This window comes from Periophthalmus magnuspinnatus, chromosome 17 (assembly GCF_009829125.3).
Source record: "Periophthalmus magnuspinnatus isolate fPerMag1 chromosome 17, fPerMag1.2.pri, whole genome shotgun sequence".
Classification (NCBI taxonomy): Eukaryota; Metazoa; Chordata; class Actinopteri; order Gobiiformes; family Gobiidae; genus Periophthalmus; species Periophthalmus magnuspinnatus.
The window spans coordinates 15,975,392-16,001,480 of record NC_047142.1 but is presented as its reverse complement, the minus strand read 5'-3'; the positions used below and the strand labels follow the sequence as shown (position 1 = coordinate 16,001,480).

The window sequence follows — 26,089 nt, the reverse complement described above, 5'->3', positions numbered from 1 at the left end:
CTCTGCATCCTCTGCGCCATCTGACCCTCTGCATCCTCTGCGCCATCTGACCCTCTGCATCCTCTACTCCATCTGCTCCATCTGGCCCACTCCTCTACATCCTCTGCTCCATCTGACCCTCTTCTCTACATCCTCTGCTCCATCTGACCCTCTTCTCTACATCCTCTAATCCGTCCTACCCTTTCCTCTACATCTGATAATTTTCATCTGCATATATACAAACGCATTGTATTCTCTGATTATCTCTGATCTTTAAGAACCAATCGCATTTTAACAAGACTATTTCTTTGTTAAACCACTAGTTGCACAATCTTAATATGAAATACACTCAGAATTTATAGCACTGTCAAAATAATTTTGTAAAATATACCAAAAAATACTATATCCCAAATGCTCTGTACCAACTTGTGATGCAATTAAATTGTAGCTTGAAAGTGCTGTGCACTCCTCTGCATAGTCTGAGCTAGGATACGTGCAGTCCATTTTTGACATTTCTCTGTGGTTACTATGGCGTCATCCAACTATTACAGCATTTGTCTTTATTTAACATGATCAGGTTCTCTGAGTCAACTCGTCTCAGAGAAGCAGCCTGCTCATTTTATCTCAGCAACCTTGTCTCCAGGCTGTCCCATTTAAACTCCTTGCGTGGAAGCATAGACAGTCTTGAATGGCCAATAATAACGTGCAGTGTTCATCCAGAGTCCCCTGCCTCTTTTTACACCTCCAGGACTCGTTAGGGCAACTCTTTTTTCTCAAACATAAACCTCTATTGGACTGCTTTACTCTACAATACACTCGAATACATTACAATACATACATTTTTTACCCTCTGTTCAGTTGAGATTGTCACAGAAAGTCTACAATATCATCTGGTTCACTGAGAAGCAAAGATGTTTCAAAGAGGATAAAATAATGTATAGATAAAGCTTCAAAGTTTGGCAATTCAGGGCTGAAATTTTTCAAATAATTCTAGTGAAGATGTATGTAAATTTAAAAACACAGTGGAGCATTTCCTGTACTACCACATGACATTCCCAGGTGGAACAGGTATTTTCTGTTTGAAAGAAGAACTCTATGCAGGGTTTGTGTCTTAATTGTGTGCTCCAGGTATGTTTTAATGAGGATAAAACATTATAATATAGATCAGAAATGAGTGTTATATAGTCCCTTTAATGTACCTTGCTAAAGTAAGCACAGCAGTATTCTTGTGGAAAACCAAAACCGGCTGAACCAGGAGACAGTAAAATAAAAACACAAAGACAAAACTATTTAAAAGTGCTATGTAACCCTCTTGCTCACCATGTGATCCACGGGTAGCCACAGGCGGATGAGTGTGGCCAGGGTGTAGTAGAGCAGGAGCAGCATGATGGGGTTGACAAAGTGGAACCAGCGTCTCCGCGGGTGGAGAGACAGACGCCACGTGCACGAGCAATTACTGTGGATGATGGGAGAGATGCCAAACACTCTGAAACACAAAAGCACAAGAGTATCGAAAATCAGATGCTAATCGAAACTAAAACTGATTTTGATTTTAGTTACTAACTTGAGCAAGTATCGATACCAAAAAAGTCACATCAACAAGACAGAAATTAACCTTTTCTGAATAGCTTTAGGATGATCTTGTTTGTTGGACCACTACTTTGTACTTATACTTGAAAAATATTATTTTGAGTAACGTTACCCTTACTGGAAAGGTAATGTTGAAGTTGAAGTTTTTGTCTACTCTACCCACCTCTTCCATTGGGAGTACCAGCTGTCACAGTGGGGCAACAATGGCTTAAAGGACTACCAACTTTACACCAACTTAAACGGCCCATATTACACTATTTTCTGATCCATAATAATGTTGTTTCCTCATCAAAAACATAGCCAGAGGTGTGTTTAGTTTCATTCACTCATGTTTAACAAACCTTGCATAATTAGGCTGAGTTCTTCTCTCAAACAGACAGCACTTTGGTCCACCTTGTGATATCATATGCTAATACTGAAAGTGCTCCAATGTGTTTTAAAACTCGATTCACTAGAATCATTTAGATCATTGGATTGGAATTTTGATAATTTCAGCCCTGGAATTGTCAGTCTTTACTGAACTAAAGGTAAAAAGTCGCTGTTAACTTGAAAACTATTGAAACTTTTGAGCTTTGGGATGTAGACAGACTAATAATAAATAAAACATAATAATAAAATAATAAAGGGTAACTCAAAAATGTGTCAATAAAACAAAACACAACTCCAGGTAAGTTTTCAATGAGGTATCAACATTCTAACGTGGCTTAAAGCTCTTAAGAGAAGAGTTTTGTGTAATATGGGGCCTTTAATGGTTATAAGACAACTGCTTTACCTGTTGTGTTATTTCATTTCTTACACAGTGCACTATGTATTTAAGAACAATTTGACATTTTTAACCACTGTCCAGTCACTCCTCCAGTATGCTGCCGGTGATGAGGTCAGATGACCCCAGCAAATAATAAAGAAACAGGAAGTGTGCTGACGTCTCCCATGACAACATAATGGATTCTGGAGTTTCCTGCGCTGCAAAAAAGTACTATATGCCGGTAAATTACTTTGATTCTGAATATTTATTTTAATAATTGAAAAGTTGATATAAATTTAGCAGGCCCAGGTTGGTTCATTTTTTTTACTGGTTTAAATTTTTATTTTTTCAAAATTATTTAACATTGGTGTGAGATTCTATAACAAACTTTATTTATCAAAATAATCAAAAAAGCAAAGTCGACTTTTTGGAATTTTCTACAATGTTATAACATTGTTCCCTCATCAAAAACATGCCTGAAGAGGTTTTTACACACAACCCATGCATGTTTCAGTATTCTATCATTTCTCCCGGGCCCTATTTAATCCCTCCTTACAGTTCACTGTGTGATTCTGTCCAACCCTCAGCTCACAGGTCTACGTCATCCTCGCTCCCACACTACAATTCTCCATAAATATCCAAAAGCATGATACAAAACTGTACAAATCAACTTCACAAATCTGATGCGATGTGCAGCAGTTTCACTAGCGGGATGCGCGCTGATTGTGTTGTGATAGCGCTCTGACAGGGCACTGACTTAGAATGTGAAGCTTATAACATGTTAATATGTCGTTTTCAGTGAATATAACGTTTTAAAAACAATAAAAGGTAACATGATGATCTAAATATGTTATGTTATTATAATATGTTAGCAGTTAATAGCCCACAGAAGTGTAATACTTCCTCTTTAAATTAATCAGATGTACCAATTGCAAAGTAAAATTATCTAGAGCAGTAGTTCCATTAAATTTTCAAATGAAGTAACCAAAACATAACAACAACATACATAACAAAAAGTGTGAACGCACCATAAATGAATCTAAACTAGCCCAAACATTCAGAAGATACATTTCTGAATGTAAACAAATGTAATGTACAATAATGTATCTATTTATTTGCAATAAAATATTCAAAATATTGTAATATATATATATGTGTGTGTGTGTGTGGGGGGGGGGGGGGGGGGGGGGGCGTGCGTGCGTGTGTTTTCATAATTCAACAAATCAAAAAATAGAAAGCAGTATAACAAAATAAAATACAAAATAAACTGTGAGGGTTCAACAGAAAATCAAACAGTTGTAATAAATAAAACCCAATATAAAGTCAGTGCTTGGCCACAGCCGTTAATGTATTTATGACTGCATTATTATCACAGTATTATATTTTTACAGTGCAGAGACGGCCACACAGATTTATGAGCTGGTGTCTGACCAGTTTCTATGCATTTGTGCAAGTTCAAAAGAAGAAACCGCTGGCTGTTTTCCTGCCTTCTGTGGAACAGCAGTACAAGGCCACACAGCGCTGACATGAATGGGGAAAGTCCATTGTAAACGTGAACAGAGGAAACACAGAGAGGAAGTAAACAGACCCTCAGCTCCAGTGAACCTATGCCAGGCCAATGCTACGTCAACAGCACAGGCTGGTATGAGGAGAACACGACTGAAATACTAATCATAATATTGTTTTTGCCTGAATTAGGTGATTTGTTTTGGTGTATCTCAGAATAGTTGAGCGTGTAGGGTTTAAGACCATTTCCCTATAAATAGACACAAAATGAAATGTATTGTCATTATTTTGAACTAAAGTTTAATTTTAAAAAAATATAAAGATTAGGATTAAGACAAAATAAACATTTGGAAAACAATCATTAATTTAGTCTTTTTGACTTACTACTTTTGGATTTTGGAATTTGAAGAATTTGAAAATGTCTGAAAATGTCAGATTGTGTGTGTTTGTGTGTGGGGGTGTGTGTGGGGGGGGATGTGCGGGTGTGTGTGTGAGTGACTTATCTATCTTCATACAGACGAGCAGAGGGGCAAGAGTGTTTTACAAGAGTATAATCCCTCATTCATCCAGGAGTGGTTGAAATCACAGAAGGTTTCAATGGTTGTCATTTGAACACTGTTTTTTAATCAAGACGTTTTGACCCATAATGATGTTAGCTGTAAACAAGGGCAGGGCAGTTTCATTCTAAACCTCCCTTTAGGGCTGGAACTATATTTTTTTATTTTTAACCTGGACCTAATTAACTCATAAAGCCTACTGCCTCAAGCCAGTTTCACCAAATTGAAAATGGCTTCTGGATGGGAGTCTGGACCGCAAAAAACAGATGTCCAGATGACTACCGCTGAAACCCTTCTCTACATATGTTTTACAGGGTATTTTTGAGCTATAAAAACAATGTTTGTTTGTTGTTGTTTTTTTTATTATTACATGATAAGTTTAATGCCAAGCTGTGTAACAAAGGCAAAGGAATAAAGCAATGAAGAAGAGTAACTTGTGGACCTCCCAGCCAGAAAAGTCATACAGTGCATCGTATTTAAAGTGCAATTTTCTTACCCCGCCAGCAAACCAATTTTGTGAGGAAAAAGTATATGTATATTGAAAACAGTCAGTATAATACATGCTAAATAATTCAATGAATACTTTCAAAAGCACTCATATCCAGATGGATCAGTATTCAAATGATGACCGACTGTATTTTAGCCGTGCAGGAGGAGCTGGCAGGAGCTAACAGAGCTGGTCTTAAATAAGTCACAAATAGGAAATCAGCTGAGGAAGAGGAAACGGACACAGGTCCAAGTGTTATTATCATGGACATTTATCATGAGCGGGACGCCACATTTCAGCTAACACAAATATCACCACTGCACTGCACTGAACTGCACTGAACTGTGGGAAGTCACCAGGAATGCATTAAGACAAGTGTCTCAATAATTCAAGCTGCTTTATAAGTTTTTTGTAGTTTTTTTTTAGTCTATCGCAGTGAAATATGCATATGCAGCATGTATGGTTTAAAAATATAATCAGAGCCACTCCATGAAATGTACCTTTTACTGCAGAATGTGAAAAACAAAACTAGTTCATCTGAAACAGTTTGCAGAGATTTAACGTTCCTCACTTGCCTTATGTGAGCATCCTAAGTGCTTTTCACAACTGTCAGAGGCCAGAGTGGAGTTTTGCTGTGACAGTAAAGCTAGAAACAACTAACATGCAAACAGTGCACTTCCTGATTCCAGGAGGATAAAATGCTTTGGATGCAGACAGCACCTAGCTGTGTCCGTTTGACCCTTATCTGTACCGGGGTTGGACTGCAACTAGCGAGCAGTTGACCAATCAAACTATAATTTTTATTGTAAATTTGGATTTTCAAAACACAATTTTAAACAAATAAAGGTCAAAATATGGTGCCTGAAGGCTTAGATGGGGAATATTTTTGAACCAAGTGTATTACTGACATAAATCTCACATAGATTTTTTTTTTTTTCTGTTTTTGACATTTAGATTTAATAAAGCCACTGTCTTTGTTATAAAAATATCTTTGCATATATGTTTTCACAATTAATTGTTGCTGCCTCAGACTGGGATAAAACAAATATTGCTCACCTACACACAAAAAAAATGTGTACAGCCACTTTAGTTGTGATGAGTTTGTTTTTAAGCAGAAAACCTGTCAATGCCATACTGTACTGTAATTACTGTTATCTGATCAGAGGACGGGGCAGAGGAGGAGGAGGGGGGCAAAGGAGGGGCCTATACATAGCAGTAAAACGCCTGGACCCAGAGCTTAAAATGAGAAACTGTTGGATCGATACACTCTGTAACACCAAGGGCGATGGAACAAACAGCAGAGAGAGAGAGAGGAAGAGAGGAGCAGGAAAAGGAGGAGAGGAAGAGAAGAGGAGAAAGGAGGAGAGGTGAATAATGAAGAGGTGGAAAGGTAAACAGCGGAGGAGGAGGAGGAGAAGGAGATGAAGAGGAGAGGAGGAGAATGGAGGAGGAAAAGAAAGGATAAAGAGATGGAGGGGAAGTAGAAGAGAGAAAAGGAGAGGAGAAGGAGCAGAGGAGGAAAGAAGAGGAGGCAGGAAGAGGAGAGGTAGAGGAGGAGAAAAATGCAGAAGGAGGAGGAGGAAAAGAGGAGAGAGAGAGGAGGAAGGGGAGAGGAAAAGGAGGGGAGGAGGTAGCAAAAAGGAAGAGGAGCAGAGGATGAGAGGAGAGGAGGAAAGACAAAATCATTATCACAGAAAGAGTAACAGGGCACTTACGACTACAGTTAATGCTCTGTTAATCCACTGACAAAAATGGAACCTGAAGTTTAGGTTTATCACAGGGCTGGAGAAAAACATTCTATCCTCTTATTGATCAACAACAATTTGGATTCAATTTTTTCTTATTCAGAACAAGGAAATCTGGATTTGACGACTTTAATGTGACAACCACCAAGTCCACAAGAAAATAAAGGGGCAGAACTAACTTCATACCATACTCCACAACTGTACAACAACTCACCTTATGTCTCACCGCATGTTTCTCAAACTGCGATACAAGTGCCATTTTAGTAGTATTTGAGGTTCTAAAATTGTAATATTTGGTTAATTTAGTCCATTTTAACCACTTTTTGGTCCCTATTTGAGTTTTTTTTTTGTTTGTTTGAACTACTGTAGCAATGATGTAGTCCAATTGCAGAGTCCTGGCTTAGTCCTGGAATACTTGTCTTACAGATCCAGTTACATCTAATGATACTTGGAAAAACAAATCTTTTATGTAAGGTTTGAGACTTAAATGTGCAACAAAAAGCGCAGGCTACAGACACAAGAAGAATTGGATGGAGTTGTAAATCTTATAATCGTCCGAACCCAAAGACTATGAAGAGACCTCACACCATAAGCTAAAGTTGCAAGTTAACAAAGATAGAAACCTTCATAACTTTATGGTGAGTAATAAAGTAATCATTGTCCTTTTTGCTATTCCTCATGTTCGTGCAGTTTGTACCTTGTGCCTCCGTGTCCGTCACTCCGTCTGCCACTGACACGTTTTATGGTTGTGATATGACTTAGTAGCTCAGAATCGCACTGACACCACATAAATGAGGAGCACAGCGGCTTAAAAATCACATACAAACACACAAAGTCGGGTCACACCTCCCCAAAGTTGGGCAGAAGCAAATCTAAACTGGGCTTAAGTGTGCGACGGGTGTTTTACTGTGAACATTTTGAGAACCGTGCAAAGACTAGAGTATTTCTGATCGTCAAGCATAATTATCACAGGTACAAAAGTACAGTCTTGATGCCTTTGTCACCCGACTAAATGAAGCAGTTAGCTCCAGATTACACTTGTGTGGTTTTAAACTATGTGGTTAGCCGCAAGCCACAGACAGCCGCTCATGCATAATAGAACAGAGTCTATTTGAAATGCTAACAGCTCCTCCTCATATTGGATTTTCTTTCTTTTTCCATTTGAAGTAGGACAGTAGGCCTTCAGTCCTGCAGTCGATTAAACGGTTGATGGTGTCTACTAATTTTATTTAGGTTATAAGGATTTATATGTGATCACAACTGAAAAGAGTGGGTTATCTGAAGATATGGGTTTTGTATTTATAAAATATATATATATATATATATATATATATATATATATATATATATATATATATATATATATATATATATATATATATATATATATATATATATATATATATATATATATATATATATATATATATATATATATATATATATATATATATATATGGGGGGGTTGCCATTTTTTCAAACCAAAATATGTTAAATCAAGTAATCTAGACCAACTATGTCATGTCATCTTTTTTACTTTTCAAAGCTCCTCAGATAGAGCCATGTGTGTATTTGCAGGTCTTAGTGAATGAGCTACTAGCTACTATTGAAATAAGTGCCTTCCCCTTTATGTTTGTGTTAATAGTAAATGTTTATAATGACTTAAACAAGTGTGAGACAGGGCCATAACTCTGCACTTGACAGAGCGGCCCTGCTACTTTAACATAGGAAGTGTGTTCAGCAATGAGAATAACAACATAAGTCTATATAAATGTGTAAATATACGATTCATTCATTAATTTGGTGCAATTTATTAACTGATGACTTTAATTAAAAGTGAAGTGAATATTCAGAACACTTGAACTTGAAATGTAATTCCAGCATGCAGTGAGATTTACTATCTTTAAGTGTTTTCCACCTTTTTATATTTTCCAATTACTTAAATTCTGCAACATTTAATTAGGGCTGGGCAATACATGAAGGTTTTACCTAATTAAGAACCAACTGAAAGGTCTACAGCTAATACTCTGTCAATAAAAGCATGTGGTTTAGGGCAGAGCTCTGAAAAGACATTTGTCTTTAAAGCCTGTTTTTGCATTAAAACCCCACCGCATAACATTTTAACCAAAAAATAAACTAACTAGCATTTAATAATAAGCTCTTTTTTTTGTAATTTTGTTTTTATTGCACTTTTAAAAATGCATTTTTACTGTGAGCAGGCTTGCATTTCCACAAACCTGACTCTTATTTAAAACCTGACCCTGATTTGGCCTGGAGGAGAGCCTCCCCCTGCTTGCTTCTATGGAAATGTCATTGTGTTGGCAATAATCTTTCACAATATCACATCTATCTATCTCCATACACGCATGGTCTGAAGTATGATTTTGGCTTTAGAACCCGATTCAGTAAGTTGTTGCATTTAAGTTTAAATGAGTCAAATTAAGGTACACTTTATTGCCCTTGTAGGGAAATTTCCCTCAATGCTTTTGGGGCATTCTCTTCAGGGGCAGTGAGCGCTGCAGTGCCGCCCCCTGAGAAATATCTCCTTGACTTGGTTGCTAGGCTTGGTCGGGACTACCTTAGCTCGAGGAGCTTTGAGTCTATGGTGCATGTTTTGGTTTCATGGGAAGTGCACGGAGGAAACCCACCCAGACACAGGGAGAACATGCAAACTCCAGAAAGAATGGCCCAGGTGAAACGGGGATTGAACCCAGAACTTTGTTTCTTGTTTATTTTCATATGATTTATTTTAAAAGCAAAAAAAAAAAAAATTGAAAAATTGAAATAAATAAATTAAGAGGAAAAAAGATTAATATTTTGCCAAATCACTCAGGAATAGATAGAAATGTTCCCAAACTCAGAGGTCTTACTTGGTGTAGTTGTCCCCCGCTGGAATGGCCTCCTGGAAAAATTGGAATTGGTAGAGGTAGAGGACGATGATGTGTCCGGCGCTGAAGATGGCCATGAGCACACACATGCAGCTGAAGAGGAGCGTGTCGAAGGTCCGGCACAGAGACCACCACGTGCACAGGAACAAGAAGATCAGGAAGTACACGGCTGAGGTCAGGGAAGGCAACATCATCCCTGCACAGAAGAACAAATCAGATGTTTAAAGATCCTATATTGATCTTGTGAGTTTTAAGCCATGTTAGAATGATGTTTCTGGGAGCCGTAAATACATTTTGACATCTAAAATGAAGATACCACTGTATATGTTGGGGTTTTTTTATACTTTGTATAAACAACTATAGTGTGTTGCTTATCAAATCTATGAAGTGCTACAGAGACTTGTGCTGCTGAACCTCTGAGCACAGTGTCTGCAAATCGGGGCTGTACGAAGTCACTTTAATCTTTACGCAGGACTGTAAGCTGCCGTCTGTGAGGCCTGAGTGGTGTTTGTTTTGTTTTGGACGGTATACCGGCTTCTGCGAGTGTGATGCTTATTTTGAGCGACGGAGCCACAGTATAAGGATGAAAGAGCCGCAGGTTACCAACCCCTGTTCTACAGTATGGCATTCAAGGGCCTATGTTAGACACCATTTTCTGATGTATTTAATAATGCTTCCTCATCAAAACATACCCATTTTTCTTTTGTTTTGTTTCTTTCGTGCATTTAACATAAAACCCCTGCATATTTTGGTTGAGTTCTTCTCTCAAACAGAAAACACTCTATCCACCTTGAGATGTCATGTGGTAATACAGGAATTGCTGTGTTTTTAAACCATATACTTTCATCAGAATAATTTTGATCATTTCAGCTCTGGAGTTGCCAATCTCTATTGAACTAAAAGTAAAACGTAAACTGGTAGTTTTTTTGTTAACATAAAAACTACCACTACATGACCTCACAAGGTGGAACAGAGCAATTTGAGCTTTGGAGAAGTTGACTAATAATGCAGGGTTATTCCAACATCTGTGAATGAAACAACAACACAACTCCGGGTATGTTTTTGAGGAGACAAACATTATAAAAACATTATAACATGGCTTAAAGCTCACAAGAATCCATTTTATTAGTATAGAACCTTTAACATTCGATGCCAAGCAATAACATTACTATGGAGACAAGGCAGTGGCAGACCCTCCACAAAAAAGTTACACTGTAGTCTTTAAACGTGACTACTGATTCTGATAAAGAAAAAAAATATGGAACCAGTCAATTAATGGTGTCTCAAGCCATTTACTCACCTCCCAACAGAAAAGTTACATAATGTACCTTTAAAGTATGATGATAATACTTAAAAGGTGCCGCTCATCTCCTTCCTCTGAGTCATCCTCCTGCTGTCTCACCTGTCATGCCCAGTAGAATAGTGACCACCACTTTCCCGGCTGTGGTGATCAGGTTTCCGATGATGTCCTTCACTTTAGAGGCCACTTCAGCCACGATCCGCAGCACTCTCATCTTGGCACTCTCCTTCACCTCCTCCTCCTCCTCTTCCTCCTCTTCATCATCAAACAGCTCGTCATCCTCGTCTTCCTCCGCCTCGTACCCGGCCTCCAGATCATCCAGTAAAATGTTGTCATCGTCCAGGCTCAGCTTCTCCTCCTCCTCCTGTGGATGGATGGACACATTTAGAAAAAAACTGTTTGACTATTACCATTATAACTTGAATTAAGGTTTCATGTAATTTTATTATACAACATTTATTTTATTTTATTATAATGAGCATAAGCTAATAAGTATTTGTTTTGTACTTCAAACCAGTGGCAAGGGTATATCATATTGACAATCATCAGTACTTTTCTAGTTGTCAAAAGCCCCAATACCCATAATACCTATAATACCTATAATATTTCGAGTATGGTTTTCACTTTTTCCTTGAAATCACGCAGATGATGTGCCACCTCCAGAAGGTTACATGGTGAATTCTCTAAAGAAGCTACTACTTTTTCTTTTTTTGTGTTAAGCATCAAGTATCAAACCTTTCCCTTAGTATGGAAATTGCAGAATAATTGAAATATTAGTCGCGTGACTGCTCCCTACAGTACTACTACTACTACTATTACTAGTAATCTGTGCATGTGTGAAACATGGAGAATTATCGCCCACTGGATCTGGCTTGAATTCAGATTTAAATTGAGCTCTTTTTGGCAGCTGGGCCTCCGTCAGAGTGAAAACATAACAGCTCTCAATTGTTTTATAGCTTTCAGTATGAGAAACCCCACTCGCTGTTAGTTTAATATCTCATTTGAATGCAGTAAAACATTTATATTGGACAGAGGAGTGCTTAGAATCCACCTATAGCTGGATGTGAGCTTTTTCTCAGCAATGGAGAGCAGCCATCTGTGCCAACGCGATGTGCAGAGTTGAACTGAAGCTGATTTAATTAACACAGAGTCGTAAAGAGAGAGGAGACGAGCCAACGGAAACAGGCACAGTCCAAGTCATCTACACAAAAATCACTACGGCCACGGGAATTCATCTGAGAGAGGGGTGAAAGAAGCATGAGATTCTACCATGCTACGAGACTGGCAAAATGTAATAAGGCCCTCTGTAAATTGAGTCTTTAAGGGAGGACACAAAATTGCCCACTTTAAAGGGTAATACATTTTAGGATTTATTTAAATCAATTTGCATCCATAGGTTTATATAGGAACATGGAGGCTCACCTCTTACACATCTACACACTACATACACCAAACTCTACAGTCCTGTGTTTAATAATATTTTGACAAAACGTACAGAAGCATTTTTTTTATTTAGCTTGCTGAAATACTAAATAGGATATCCCAAATCAAGCAAGATATTTTTACTTGGCTCCATACATTTTTGAGATTCATATCTCACAATTTTGGTCATTTTACATATAAAATACTATACTTTTTTTTTAAATATGAAAACATAACATGATGACTTTTTTTTCTTATAATCATGGACATAAATCACAGACGTTTCAAATTCTCAAGTTCTCAATTTATGATTTTTCCACCTAGAGTGTTTTTGTCCACTTTTGGGTTCATCGATATTTATAGATTGCTCTGAAAATTGTAGTCTTCACCTACCCCCTACCACATCGACTTCTCTGTACTTTATTTAAAAAAATTCAGACTAAGGTTAATACATTTAAGGTTAAAAAATAGACATTTTTCACCAATAAAAACACATGGACGAAAATCTGCAGCTTGTTACAATGAAATGCCAAGAGGTTTGAACAGGAAGTCAATGGACCTGTTTCTATTATTAAGCCGTTTTACATCAACGATGCAGTTTACAATGAACAAAGTAGGTTAGTTTAACACTAAATACCCAGGGGAAAAAAAAAACAAAAACAAACATGATATGTCTCTTCTTTAAAGAGGGAGTATTTTACTTCAATGGGGTATTAACTACTAACATATAACATATCTAGATTGCCATGTTACTTTTTATTGTTTTGTTATGTTAACCAAAAACAACATATTAACATTTTTGATAAATTCCAGTTGTTTTTTTTTTTTTAATTCTGAGTTCCCTTTGCTCTCTGCTCTAAGTCACTCCCTCTTTAGAGCACTATCAGATTACAATCAACGTGCATCCCATTAATGAAACTATTACACATTGCATCAAGTTTGTGAAGTTGTAGTGTATTTTCTATCATACTTTCTTGGAAAATTGCCACCCAAGAGCATGGATGATGTAAGCTTATGGACTGAGCTTTGGACATGTCAGCATTTGGGCTTTTTTGTGTGTTCTGTGCTGTTTTCCCCCCTCCCTTCTGTGTTTGAGCCTGGAGCTGGGCGGAGACTCTGGCACCATCTCCGCACACCTGCTTCTGATCAGGCAATCAAGCCTTCACCTGTCAGTACTAAAGGACTGAGGACCCGATATTTTGGGCCAGATCATCTTATCATTTTCCGTTTTTTCTTCATGTCATGCTCCTGTTTATTTCTTCGTGTATCCACCACGATCTGAACCTCCGTCTCCGACCCAGCTCTCCACGTCCTGTAGGAACACCCCAGCCTCTGACCCTGCGACCCACGACCTGCTCCAAGAATACTGCCTAAGACACTGCTCCCAACTGTCTGCTCTGTCTACCTTCATTCACATTCATATATCTGCAAATAAACTCTGTTGAACTGTTTCCCAAATCTGTATTTTTGGTCCCTCTGTCAGTCTTTACGACAGGACAAAATCATTGTTGATGCTGTGGGTTTGCATAGGGCTCAGGAGAGGTCGCCAGATGACACCTCTTCAGGCATGTTTTTGATGAAGGAACAACATTATAATATGGTAGAAAGCTCCAAAAAGTTGGTTTTGCATAATACCCCCTTTTAAACCAAATCCAAAGACAAACAGATCTCCTCACCTGCTCCTCCGGCTCAAACTCTGCATTGTACTGCCCCATGTCCTCCGCAAGTCTCTTCTGCACCAGGCTGCGACACAGGAGCCAGATTCCCAAACTCACCACAAACATTCCAATGTCCGGGATGAAGATGCGCATGCCATTTCCCGCGTCCGCTCCTATCACACTGCACACACGGAGGAGGACAAGAAAAGGACAATTAGGGACAAAGTGGAGCTATTGTTGTTTTGTTCCTATTACAGAAATATGACTTTACTAAACTACTAAACCGTCAGTTTAATTCTGATATGAAGAACACTGGTGCTTATTCTGCCTCACAAAACCTGGAGCAAATCCAACAGTGGCTTTTATAACTCAAAGTCACTATATAATTTGTTGCATTATTCACTTCTCAGTAACATACTCATGACTGTTCTAACAGTAGTTCTGTATTCACAGCCCTTATGTATAATTGCACTGTATACATTGCTGGTGTAGGGTCCATAACCTGCTTGTCTCTTGTGTTGTAATTATAATTACAGCTGTTTTTATTGCTCAAAAATACCTGGAAAACATGCATTCCTACAGTGAGCAGGGTTACCTCTCAGCAGATCTGACCTGTAACTTGGCCTGGTGGCATCAGCTGCTTGGAAATAGTAGATAAGTTTAATGCCATACTGTGGCAGTATGGAACTTATGTGGACAACTGAGGGAATACACAATAATATAATATAAAAGAAAGTACTATGATTTAATAATAATAATTTAATAAACCAATTCTATTGTCTAAATGTTTCATTTTAGTATCGGAATCGGTATTGAGTATCAAGTCTATTCCTTAATATTGAAATAAAGAAATTTTACTATCATGACAATACTAATTTGCATCATATTTAGGTAGTACCATAACTTTTTGTAACGATACCCAACCCACCACAACATGCAATGCCTTAAGTCACAGTATAAAATGGAAGAAAAAGGGATTAAACCTCAAACCATAATTTTTGACAATAAAGTTAATAACAAAGTCAAAAGTCTACTTCACATGACGACATTTCTCACAAACACACTTGTCGATATTGCATTGTCGCATTAAAATCTTAACTGTTTAATCCGGCGTCATAAAACCACTCTTTTAAAAAGCATTTAATCTGTTTTTATGGTGCTTTGTGCATAAGGGTTGTAAACAGGACCATTCACATGAAGCGGTGGGAATCCTGCTCTTTCCTCTGTTCTTTTCAATGTGTAGAGTTTTATACAGAGTTCCACCCTGTAATGAAACAGCCAGGTTTTATAAATGTAGGGCCATTAAGCAGTGAGTCAAATTCCATTCAAACTAAAAGAGACTGACAAACATGTTTACTACTGAAATATGGCGCTCGGAACAAGGTGAGAGAGGAATCCTTGAGTAAAAAAAGAGTATTTAAAGTACCCCAGAAATGGATAAAGTACATGTTATAGTATACACGAGATATAAGTAGGAGGAACTGCATTAAAGTTGCACTACAGGTAAGATCTGCGGAGAGGTGAGAGAATGCAAGAATGCATGTTTTAAGTATTTTTGAGCTATAAAACACATGTAATTAAACACCTAGACGCTACTTCCATCAGGCTACAGTATATCTCTGACATATTAGTGCCATATGAACTATCTCACACACTGAGGACTTCAGGGAGCAGCGTCCTGCTGGTGCCCAGAGTCAGGACTAAAATGGGGAATCAGCATTTCAGTTTTATGCATCTAAAACCTGGAACAATCTTCCTCTACTTTGACCACTTTGCTAAACCTGTCCCTTTCGGGCACAGGTTTGGCACTGTTGTGTTGGCCTATAAGCCACACGGCAATGCAGAGTACCCGGCCTTCTTGGAGTCCCTGAGAGGGGTACTAGACAATGCATCGACTCGGGACTCTGTTGTACTCCACACTAGGGGACTTCATGCCTACGTGGGTAATGACAGTGACACCTGGAGGGGCGGGATTGGGAAGAAACGCCTCCCTGATTTGAACCCGAGTGGTGTTTTTTATTGGACTTCTGTGCTAGCCACAATTTGTTCATAACGAACACCATGTTTGAGCACAAGGGTGTCCATCAGTGCACGTGGCATCAGGACACTATAGATTGGAGTTCGATGATCGACTTTGTTGTCGTGTCACCTTACCTCCGGCCTCATGTCTTGGACACTTGGGTGAAGAGAAGGGCAAGTCCAAGAGTACTGTGAGAGTGTGTTGGGAATGTCTGGCGGAGCCCGCTGTCTTACACCTCCAGGACAGCTTCTCCCACATGGAGTCCGAGTGGGCCATGTTCTCCACCTCTCTTGTCGATACTGCTCATAGCTGTGGTCGTAAGGCCTGCGGTGCTTGTCGCAGCAGCAACTCCCGAACCCAGTGGTGGAAACCGGAAGTAAGGGATGCAGTCGTCAGGCTGAAGAAGGAGTCCTATCGAGCCTTGTTGGCTCGTGGGTCTTCTGAGGCAGCTGATGAATACCGGTGGACCGTGCCACTGCTCATGTGGTTGCAGAGGTAAAAACTCGGGGTTGGAAGGAGTTTGGGGAGGCCATGGAGGAGGACTATTGGACGGCCTCAGAGAGATTCTGGCAAACTGTCCAATGCCTCAGGAGGGGGAAGTAGTGCTTTACCAACACTGTTTACTGTGCAGGTGGAGAGCTGCTAACCTCGACTGGGAATGTTGTCAGATGGTGCAAGGACTACTTTGAGGATCTCCTCAATTCAACCGTCATGTCTTCTGAGGAGGAGGCAGAGACTAGGGGCCCGGAGGCGGACTCGTCCATCACCCTGGCTGAGGCCTTTTCAAAGGGCTGTCCGGTCCCTGTATGGCCGGAGCAGGAGCTGTGTTCGCATTGCTGGCAGTAAGTCAGACTGGTTCCCAGTGCATGTTGGACTCCACCAGGGCTGCCCTTTGTCACCGGACCTGTTCATTTTATTTATGGACAGAATTTCAAGGTGCAGCCAGGGGCTGCAGCAGGCACTGGGGCAGTTTACAGCCAAGTGTGAAGCAGCTGGGATGAGAATCGGGTCCTCCAAATCCTAGGCCATGGTTCTTGACTGGAAAAAGGTGGTTTGCCCTCTGCGATTGGGTGGTGACTCCTTGCCTCAAGTGGAGGAGTTCAAGTATCTTGGGGTCTTGTTCTCGAGTGAGGGAAGGATAGCGCATGAGATGACAGGCGGATCAGTGCAGCATCTACAGTGATGCGATCGTGGTAAAGAAGGAGCTGAGTCGAAAGACAAAGCTCTTGATTTACCGGTCAATCTACGTTTCTAACCTTACTTATGGTCATGAGCTTTGGATAATGACCGAAGGGACAAGATCTCAGATACAATCGGCCGAAATATGTTTCTTCTGCAGGGTGGTTGGGCGCTCCCTTAGAGACAGGGTGAGGAGCTTGGTCACACAGGAGGAGCTCAGAGTAGAGCCACTGCTCCTCCATGTTGAGAGAAATGCTGGAGGTACTATGTCTCTCGGCTGGCCTGAGAACGCCTTGAGGACCCACCAGAGGAGCTGGAGGACGATTTTTAGGTGAGGGAGTCCCTGCTTAGACTGCTGCCCCTGCGACCCAGCCCCGGATTAGCTGGAGAAAATGAAAGGATGGATGTATTTAACGTTTTAATAGAAGCTAGTATTAGCGCCGACACACAGAGACGTACCTTTGTAAACACAGAAGTGTGCTCTGGTGAAGTTTTACCCTCATTTGTAAAGTGTTTAATATGTCATTAGTTACATCCACTTACAGCTTCCTGTGCACTGCTTTATCTGTCAGGATTTATTGATTTTAGCGCGACTCGGCAAAAATCTCATAGACATTACATTACGCTGGAAATGTATGTTCTGAAAGGTGCACTTTGAACTCAATCTTGATTTTAAAACATAATTTCTAATAGCAATTTGACACCAATATTGTTCAACCCTTCTTCTATTGGTAATATTTTAATCTCAAAAATCTTCTAGTTAGGGGCACGTACTTAATCCATGGAGCCGTTAGATTATTAAATTGTTCACCACAAAAGATTGACAAGAATTGTGTGGAAATTAATTTAAAAAAATAATTGCAAAATGGCGCTGATATGGTTGACATGTTTTTGGCTACTGCTTCTTTCACGAGCAGCAAAAGTGTAGTAAAACCCGGACTTCAAACCCATCAGCATGATGCATACACTGCCCTCGGGAAATCTTTTATGAGGTGTCATGATTACGTGTACAATTAAATCAATAAAATGTGTCCTTGAAAAGGCTAAGAGCTTTTCAGAGTTACTTACATTTCACTAAATCAACTTCTATTTTTGTTTACTCTGCATCTTCCCTCCAGCCGACAAAAGTGTTTCATTATATTGTGTAATTAAACTGGTCGGAACAAAAGCGGGTTAATTTTGAGTTCAAAGTTGATGTTTTTTTTTGTTTGCTTCTCTCAAAGTATTTACCCAGGTCCCTAAAATGCAGGCATGCCTGTTTACTGCCTGGTCAGAAAAAAACAGAGTTTATGGTGAAGATCCAGATGGACCTGAGGGACTTTCCACATGAGCTGTCTGCAGAAGAGACTGACTCAACTGTTATATTTAAAGCGGACCTATTCTGCAAGATTAACTTTTTAGAGCTTTTGACCATTTTATAGTCATTTGCCTTCTCATTTACCCTCTCCAAGTTGTATTTAGAGTGATTCATGCATGTTTAAGTCATTTTTATTCTCCTGTACTCAAGACGTCATTGTTCCAATCTACCCCCGCTTCCACCGCCGGTATGTGCCCACTTTTTTTTCTTTTTCTTTTTGGTGATACATATAGGATTCGACAGAGTTGCGTAGTCATTTTGGCACAAATGAAAAAAAAATCCTCTACTACAGCTATCCATTTATTTAAGTTATAGTTCTTCTTCTACTCCTCATGTTTATAATAATTAATTAATAATTTAATTCTCACAGTTTTTGCCTCTGCAAATCCTCCAGTACGTGTTGATGGCGCTTTAGGCTCACAATATTCTTTTCACAATACATGACCAGTGAATCAGTGATATGATAGAACGCAGCCCTAACCCCTAGTGTGGTGGGTTTCCCCTACCACCTACAAATCAGTGTATCCTAAACAAAAGCTGGAATCCTGTTAAACTTCCCAATGGGGGTTTCCTGATCTAATAAAATGTGTTGAGATTGAGCAGCGGGTTCATACTTCCTCTCAAAGCTGATAAATATGTCTTGACTACAGCTCAGTACATTTTATAAACTGTCATCGTTCCATAAAAGTCCTAGTAAAAATCACTTCAAACACTCAAAGGTTACAACACTGCAGACCTAATATTATGTATACAAAGAAACAGCATTAGCTCCATCAAAACACTTGTATCAGTGAATTATGTTGTGGGGCAAAAACATCCCAACATAGCTGCAAAAATGCTTGACGAGTTTACAAACCATTTACATACATTGCATGTTTGGTATCTTAACATTAAAATCACTCCTAAACAGTGGTCACATTGTCATGATACTAACATTTCAAGCTCCATTTCAATACAACTACTCTTTATTTAGACAATAGAAAGTGATTGTATTTAGTTAGATACTCGTACTCATTTGAACAATTACTTAAAAAGAGCCTTTTCTTAATTATCACTATAGTATCGACATTGCTACATTTGCATTGTCCCAATACTCGCACTTATGCACTTCAGATGAGCAGAGTGTACCAATTCTTTATAATGTTTTGATCTGCACTTCACCAAACTGTTCTCGCTGTACTACAGTGAGTGTGGAGCGATGCAGACTCCAAGTAAGTGTATTCCTCACAATGAATTTCACTGGAACAGCACAGCGCTCAAACCTTAACAACCTATTAGCAACTAAGCAGTGAGCAATGGGTGAGCACTAACTGGATACAATGGAAACAAATGACTTAACAATTAAACTGATAATATTTTAAACAAATACATTGGCCATAAACAAGTAAGATCTGTTACCTGGACAGTCAATTTAGCAAATGATTATACCAGGGCTACAGGCTGTGGCTTTCTGATAAATTGAACTGCAGTTTAACGACATGGCTGATAGTTGTTTTACAGTTTGGATGATTACTCTCATTTTATTCACCCCTGCGCGTTTTTGTACTACGCACTCCATGCACTTTCAGAAAATGCACACTTCACTGAGGTGTTTAGTGTGGGTATTTGGACAGGGTCATGAAGTACTTTCCACAGTACTGAAAGTGAGTTTTAAATCTTAGTATTTTGACAACATGATTTCCTGTTTAGGACATTTAGGATATTTTGTTTTGAATTGTTGATCACTGTAGCAACCGTTCTCAAAGAAACACACAAATTCTGCATATTTAGGCAGTGTCCTTCGCTCAAACTCAAAACACTCTGTTCCACCTTGTGATGTCATTGAGTGGTAATAGAGGAAGTGCTCCCCTGTGTTTCTGGGCAGCAAAACATTGGGCACACTCTAAAACTTTTGTCCAGTTGACAGAAGTGAATTTTACTTTTGCTATGGATCATACCTAGACGACTGAAGGATTACACAGACAAACTTCATACATCTTCACCATAAACATTTGAATCATTTGCAGCCCTGAAAATCCCAAACTTTGAAGCTACATTGTTACATTATTGTTCTAGAAATATATATATATAAAAAAAACAACAGTTAACTAATTAAAACTACCTGATGACATCACAAGGTGGAACAGAGCATTTTGAGCTTTGGAGATGAAGGCAACCTAATATAAACAAAACACAACTCCAGCTATGTTTTTGATGAGGCAACAACATTTTAACATGGCTTAAAGTTCATTAGAGTCAATTTTGCGTAATATGGGACCTTTAGCCATTTCTCTAACTCTAACCTTAACACAAAAAAAACCAAAAAAAAACAACCCTGTTCCTAAACTTCATGAGAGCACATCGTCCCTCCTAACCGCTGAATAAATATTTGTGGCTTTTTAAATAACATTTTGAACTGCCATAGTATTAGTCATAGTAACAACAACAGCTGTGAAATGCGGTTTTCAAGTGTATAGGCCTGAAACTGGAGTCGTGTCATCTGGTGTCCGTGTTAGTAATTGTAACCATAACTGTAAATAACATATGGACAGTGAACGCATCTTAACACAAACAAAAGGTGAAAGCCAAAGGGATAAAATGTTTACTGCTGGACTTCCGCCACTTACAGTTCTATACGACGAGCAGGCTGAGTACTGGAAAATGCACAGGGCGAGCAGCAGGCATTCCCGTAGGCATCAGACCACAACTAATATGATCATACGAGAGAGGAGGAGAGGAGAGAGGGAGAGGAGAGGAGGAGAGAGGGAGAGGAGAGGAGAGGAGGAGGACAAAGGAGAGAGAGGGAGAGGAAAGCAGGAGGAGAGGGGGAGAGAGGAGGACAGAGGAGAGAGAGGGAGAGAAGAGGAGGAGGAGAGGGGGATGGGGAGAGAGGGAGAAGAGGGTGGAAGAAGAGAGAGGCTGGGGAGAAGAGGGGGAGAGAGGAGGGCAGAGGAGAAAGAGGGACAAGGGGGCCAGAGGAGAGAGGGAGGAGAGAGGAGGACAGAGGAGATAGAGGTAGCGAGAGAAGAGGGAGAGAGGGGCGGACGTAGAGAGAGGGAGTGGGAGAAGAGAGGGTAGAGGCGAGAGAAGGACGAGAGAGAGAAAGAGAGAAAAGTGAGAAGGAAGGAGAGCAGAGCAAGATAGAAGAGGGAGAGAAAGAGGGCGAGAAAGATGATAGAGAGAGGGAGAAGAGGGGGAGAGAAGGGAGGAGAGGAGTGTAAAATAGAGAGATGGTGTGCAGTGTACTATCAGGGGTAACAGAGCTTAATGTCGGTCAGATTCTACTATGAGCCAGGATCCACAGGGCAGTGACAGAGGGCAGTGCATGTGTAACATTCATTTGGCAAGTACAAATGTGATTTACTACAGCCAAGCCCAAAAAATACAATATGTACAGAAATGATAGTAGAAAAAATAAATAAATAATTGCAGCATTTGCTCTTTAAATTGTGATTTCATTGTCATTAATCCTGCAGTCCTAATTCACTTTAACATTTCCTTTTATAACATATTTTACAGTTGCCTTTCATTAAAAATACATGAAATTTGATTTATGGAATACAAAATATGTAAGTGATCAGTTGTGCAGGGCATGTCACCTTTGAACATGGCTCTTTTTTATAACAGAAGTAGAGGAGAGAAAAAAAAAAAGATTTTGGTCTTATAAATCACAAAAGCGAAGCAAGCTGGGCCTGGTCAGTGACAGTGACGCCCCAGTGGCAAAAACTGCTGCTTAGCCAAGACACTTCACCCATATTGCGCAGTATGCATGCGGTGTGTGTGTGAGTGTGTGGTGGTCTGAGGGGCTGATAGCACAGATTGGCGGCCTCACTTCCATCAGTCTGCCCAAGGGCAGTTGTGGCTACAATAGTAACTTACGACCATGGCATGTGGAGTGAATGAATGAATAATACATTGTAGAGCACTTTGGGTATATAAATCTGATGTATTATTATTATGAATTATTATTGATTATAATGAATAAAATAACATATATTATATAAGGCATGCACATACTGTTCCATGCACTATGCACAACATTCTTCATCTTCACCTCTGACAATATGACAAATAAGGATCCAATTCACAGTCCTGCCCACGTAAAACTATCATGGAGGGATTTAATGCATGAGAATATATGAGCTGCTTACCTCTCAAACCCAATCTGTCTGATGGACTTTTCCCAAGTGGAGCCTGAAACACAAACATAAACATTCAGACCACAGTATTTGGCAGACATTTTCTCTCACCTTTAACAAGTCAAATCAACACGTTTATGAAATCTAACAAACCAAAACCAGGACTACAGGTGCCTCAACTGGACATTTCCACTGCAGTGAAATATTTATTCGAGGCTGTAAAAATATAAGAATCAGTTTATTACAATAGCACTCCCAAAACTATTAAATATTGTGATTACTGACAGCATGAGAAAGTTAGGTTTTATTTCAGCGAGGAAAAACCACAAGCGTTATTTGGAGAGCATACCAACAAAATGGTAAAAAGAAATAAAATATTCTTGGATTTTAACAATTTTACTTCTATGAGGTATTTACTGCTAACACATAACATATTTAAGTCACCATATTACCTTTTATTGTTAAATGTTATATTTGCAGAAAACAACACATTAACATGTTTAATAAGTTTCACTTTTCATTTTTGAGTCTCCTTTCCCTTTTTGCTCTCCATGCTAAGTCATTCTCCCTTCAGAGCTCTACCACATTACAATCAGTGTGCATTTCACTCATGAAACTACTGCACAACGCATCAGGTTTTGAAAGTTGTAGTGTATAGTTTTCTATCATGCATTTGTATATTTATGGAGAATTATCGTGTGGGAACATGTCACACATGAGGCTTGTAAGCCGAGTCTTGGACAGAATCTTAGTGCTAACGGTAAGGAGGGTTCCAATAAGACCCAGGAGAGATCACTAAATGACTGAAACATGCATGGATGATCTAAAATGTCTTCAGGCATGTTTTTTGATGAGGGAACAAATATTCAATTTTTTTTCAATAGCCCATCTTTAAAGATGCACCAATTTTCTGAGTGCTCAACACCATGAAGATGTTATTGCTTTGCCTGGAATATTCCACAGTATGGCATTAGCATACCTTATTGAGTCATATGCGTTATAAAGTAGGTTTTTGGTGTCTTTAAAAATACCCTGAAAAACATTCATTCTTACTGAGAATGGACCTGCCCACAGGTATAATCTGTAACATGGCATAGTAACCCCCTTGCTTGTCTCCATGGAGGTACACACATTTAATGCCATACTGTGGAACATTGCAGTCAGTTACTTTAAAGCAATTAATCTATTTCTGCCTAATTCCTTTGATCGATAGTATATGCTATTGTACCCCAAGACAATGTAATCATCATTGACTTGACCATATAGAAATCCATATCAGAGAATACGGGTGGCCATTTCCTTGAATAGAACACAATGAGGATGACATTGCATGTGTATATATATATATGAGTGTGTCTGGTGGGTGTACTGTAGTTTCCAGGTATTCAACTCAGCAGAGACAGATGTGCAGAGCTTTTGTTTCAGAAACAAAGAGAAACATTCATTCATACACATATATACAAGTGTTGTTCAAGGAAGAGTAATTATTTAAACTCTTGCTGGTTAAAAAGCTCCAGTAAACTAAAAGGACCCAGAGAAGGGCAGAACACTGTAAATAAATGATCTGGCCTTTTTATAATGGTTTGATTCATTCACACATGTTTGACTAATCCTGCATATTGAAAGTGGAACTAAACTTTAAATTATGAAATTGTGTATACGGGTTGTTACAACCCGGGTGGATCAAACATACTGAAGAGCACACAGGACTCAAACAAATTTGTTATTATAGTTTATTTTATGTTAATTTTAATGTGCTTTAAAATACCAAAACTCCCTCCCCTGCCCAAAAACAAAGTAATGCCAGAAAAGTGGACCTGATGAACTGACCAAACAGAACATGAATGCAGCACCGGGCCAACCCCGTACAGGGCCGTAGAAGCCAGTGTCAACATCACTAACCTAAAACCAAGAAAACATTCCCAAACTAACCTTGTCAAACAAAAGGCGAAAACAAGACAGCCGACCCCACCAGGTCAAACACAAAAGGCTAACTGCAGCTAACAGAGCCATGGAGTGAGCAAGATGATGAGCACATGCCCCAGGTGTGCGGAGGGCAAGGTGGTGCACAGTGAGAGTGAGCAAGAGGGAGCAAGAGGGAAGAGAGCGTGGTATACATAGACGGCCTATTTATAGTGCGACCAGCCACGCGACAAAACAAGCATAAGTATAAAATACACTTAAGATCATGGGACAAAGGGGCGCCAGCACGTAACAAGTGTTTTACTGTTAGTAGTCATTTTTGGCAACTTTAGTGTAAAGGTAAATTTGCTGCTTTCTGGTCAAAAATGTCCAAATCTAAGTCTGTGCTACCTTCAGCGGTTTTTGCTATTTCAAGTAGTTGATGGCATCACAAAAAACTGCCCAGATTGCAGCCAGGTGTTTCAGATTACCAAGGGGCAGAGTTTGAGGTGTGGATACCCATTAAACCAATCACACTGTACCTTATACCTCCAGGCCACACCCCTCCTCCTCTCTCACTAGCACAATCTGAAATCAGGCAAAAATACCTTACCTTACTTAATAAGTTACTTCTCCTTTTCTTTGACCTTCGAGAGCTACGTCATGAGCAAAAGGAGCTCTTCTGTTACTGCAACATTATGCAAATTAACCATGTGGCTTTTAGTTTCTATAAATGTAAACACATATGTGCAAATCTGCATTGAAGGATTAAATACAGTATAATATCAAAAGGGCTGTTGTGGCTCTATAGCAGTTATGCTTTGTATGATGTAAAATGGATTTTATATGTGCAGAACATTTTTCATTAGTAATCTCCTGCAGTATGTAACTTGTAAACTGGTATTTGGAAATTTTTGGTTTGATCTGTGCAGTGGATTGTGGAATGCCTCATAGCTCCTTGTCGCTGGTTAGGAAGGTTCCTATGCTAAAGGAGCTATGAAAGGAAGCATAATGTCTCCTTTCCTTACTCCTTTCTAACTTCATTGATCAACTGACACATGACCGGTCCAATGATAAGGACGGGGCGACTCTTCTTTAGTTCTCCAGGTACTGCCAAGTTTTACAGCTTTATTTGAAATGTGGTTGTGGGCGGAGTTTAAGTGTCTAGTCCCACTTCAAGACTTTAAAAAGGGGCCATACAGTTTTAAAAAGGTACTACAATCACAACTGAACCTGCTTCGCTAAAAAGACGAACGCCAGGCAATGGTGGATACAGCCGTCCACTCAAACTACTCATCGTAAGTGGTCACTGTCTGCTGTGTAAAAGTGACAGTAGTCTTCTTCTGTGTTGTTGAAATACAAGTCAATGTGGTTATGACTGGACAGTTGAGAGTAGGCCTGTCACAATAACACATTTTGAACCACAATATATTGCTATAGAGAAATATTGCGATAAATGATAATATTAAAACTACTTTATGCCACTGACACAATAACAATAATGCTGGATAATCCCATTAAACCATTTTTAAATACTGTATCATTGAAAAACATGAGCTGCAACAAATAGAAAAGGTTCCCTCTACAACTAAAATCTTACGTTATTACATAAAAATGGCAAACATCTCCCCTATTT

The 26,089-nt window shown here is 39.3% G+C and overlaps 1 protein-coding gene across 1 annotated transcript in view; it reads right to left on the bottom strand.

The window, feature by feature from the left end:
- LOC117384753 (piezo-type mechanosensitive ion channel component 2) overlaps positions 1-26,089 on the bottom strand; it is a 139,750-nt gene that overhangs the window by 68,333 nt on the left and 45,328 nt on the right. The window contains exons 4-8 of the mRNA XM_055228613.1: positions 22,564-22,606; positions 13,896-14,058; positions 10,900-11,161; positions 9,480-9,693; positions 1,300-1,465 (exon numbers count right to left, since the gene is read on the bottom strand). Coding sequence (XP_055084588.1) covers positions 1,300-1,465; positions 9,480-9,693; positions 10,900-11,161; positions 13,896-14,058; positions 22,564-22,606 — 848 coding nt within the window. The remainder of the gene's footprint in view (positions 1-1,299; positions 1,466-9,479; positions 9,694-10,899; positions 11,162-13,895; positions 14,059-22,563; positions 22,607-26,089) is intronic.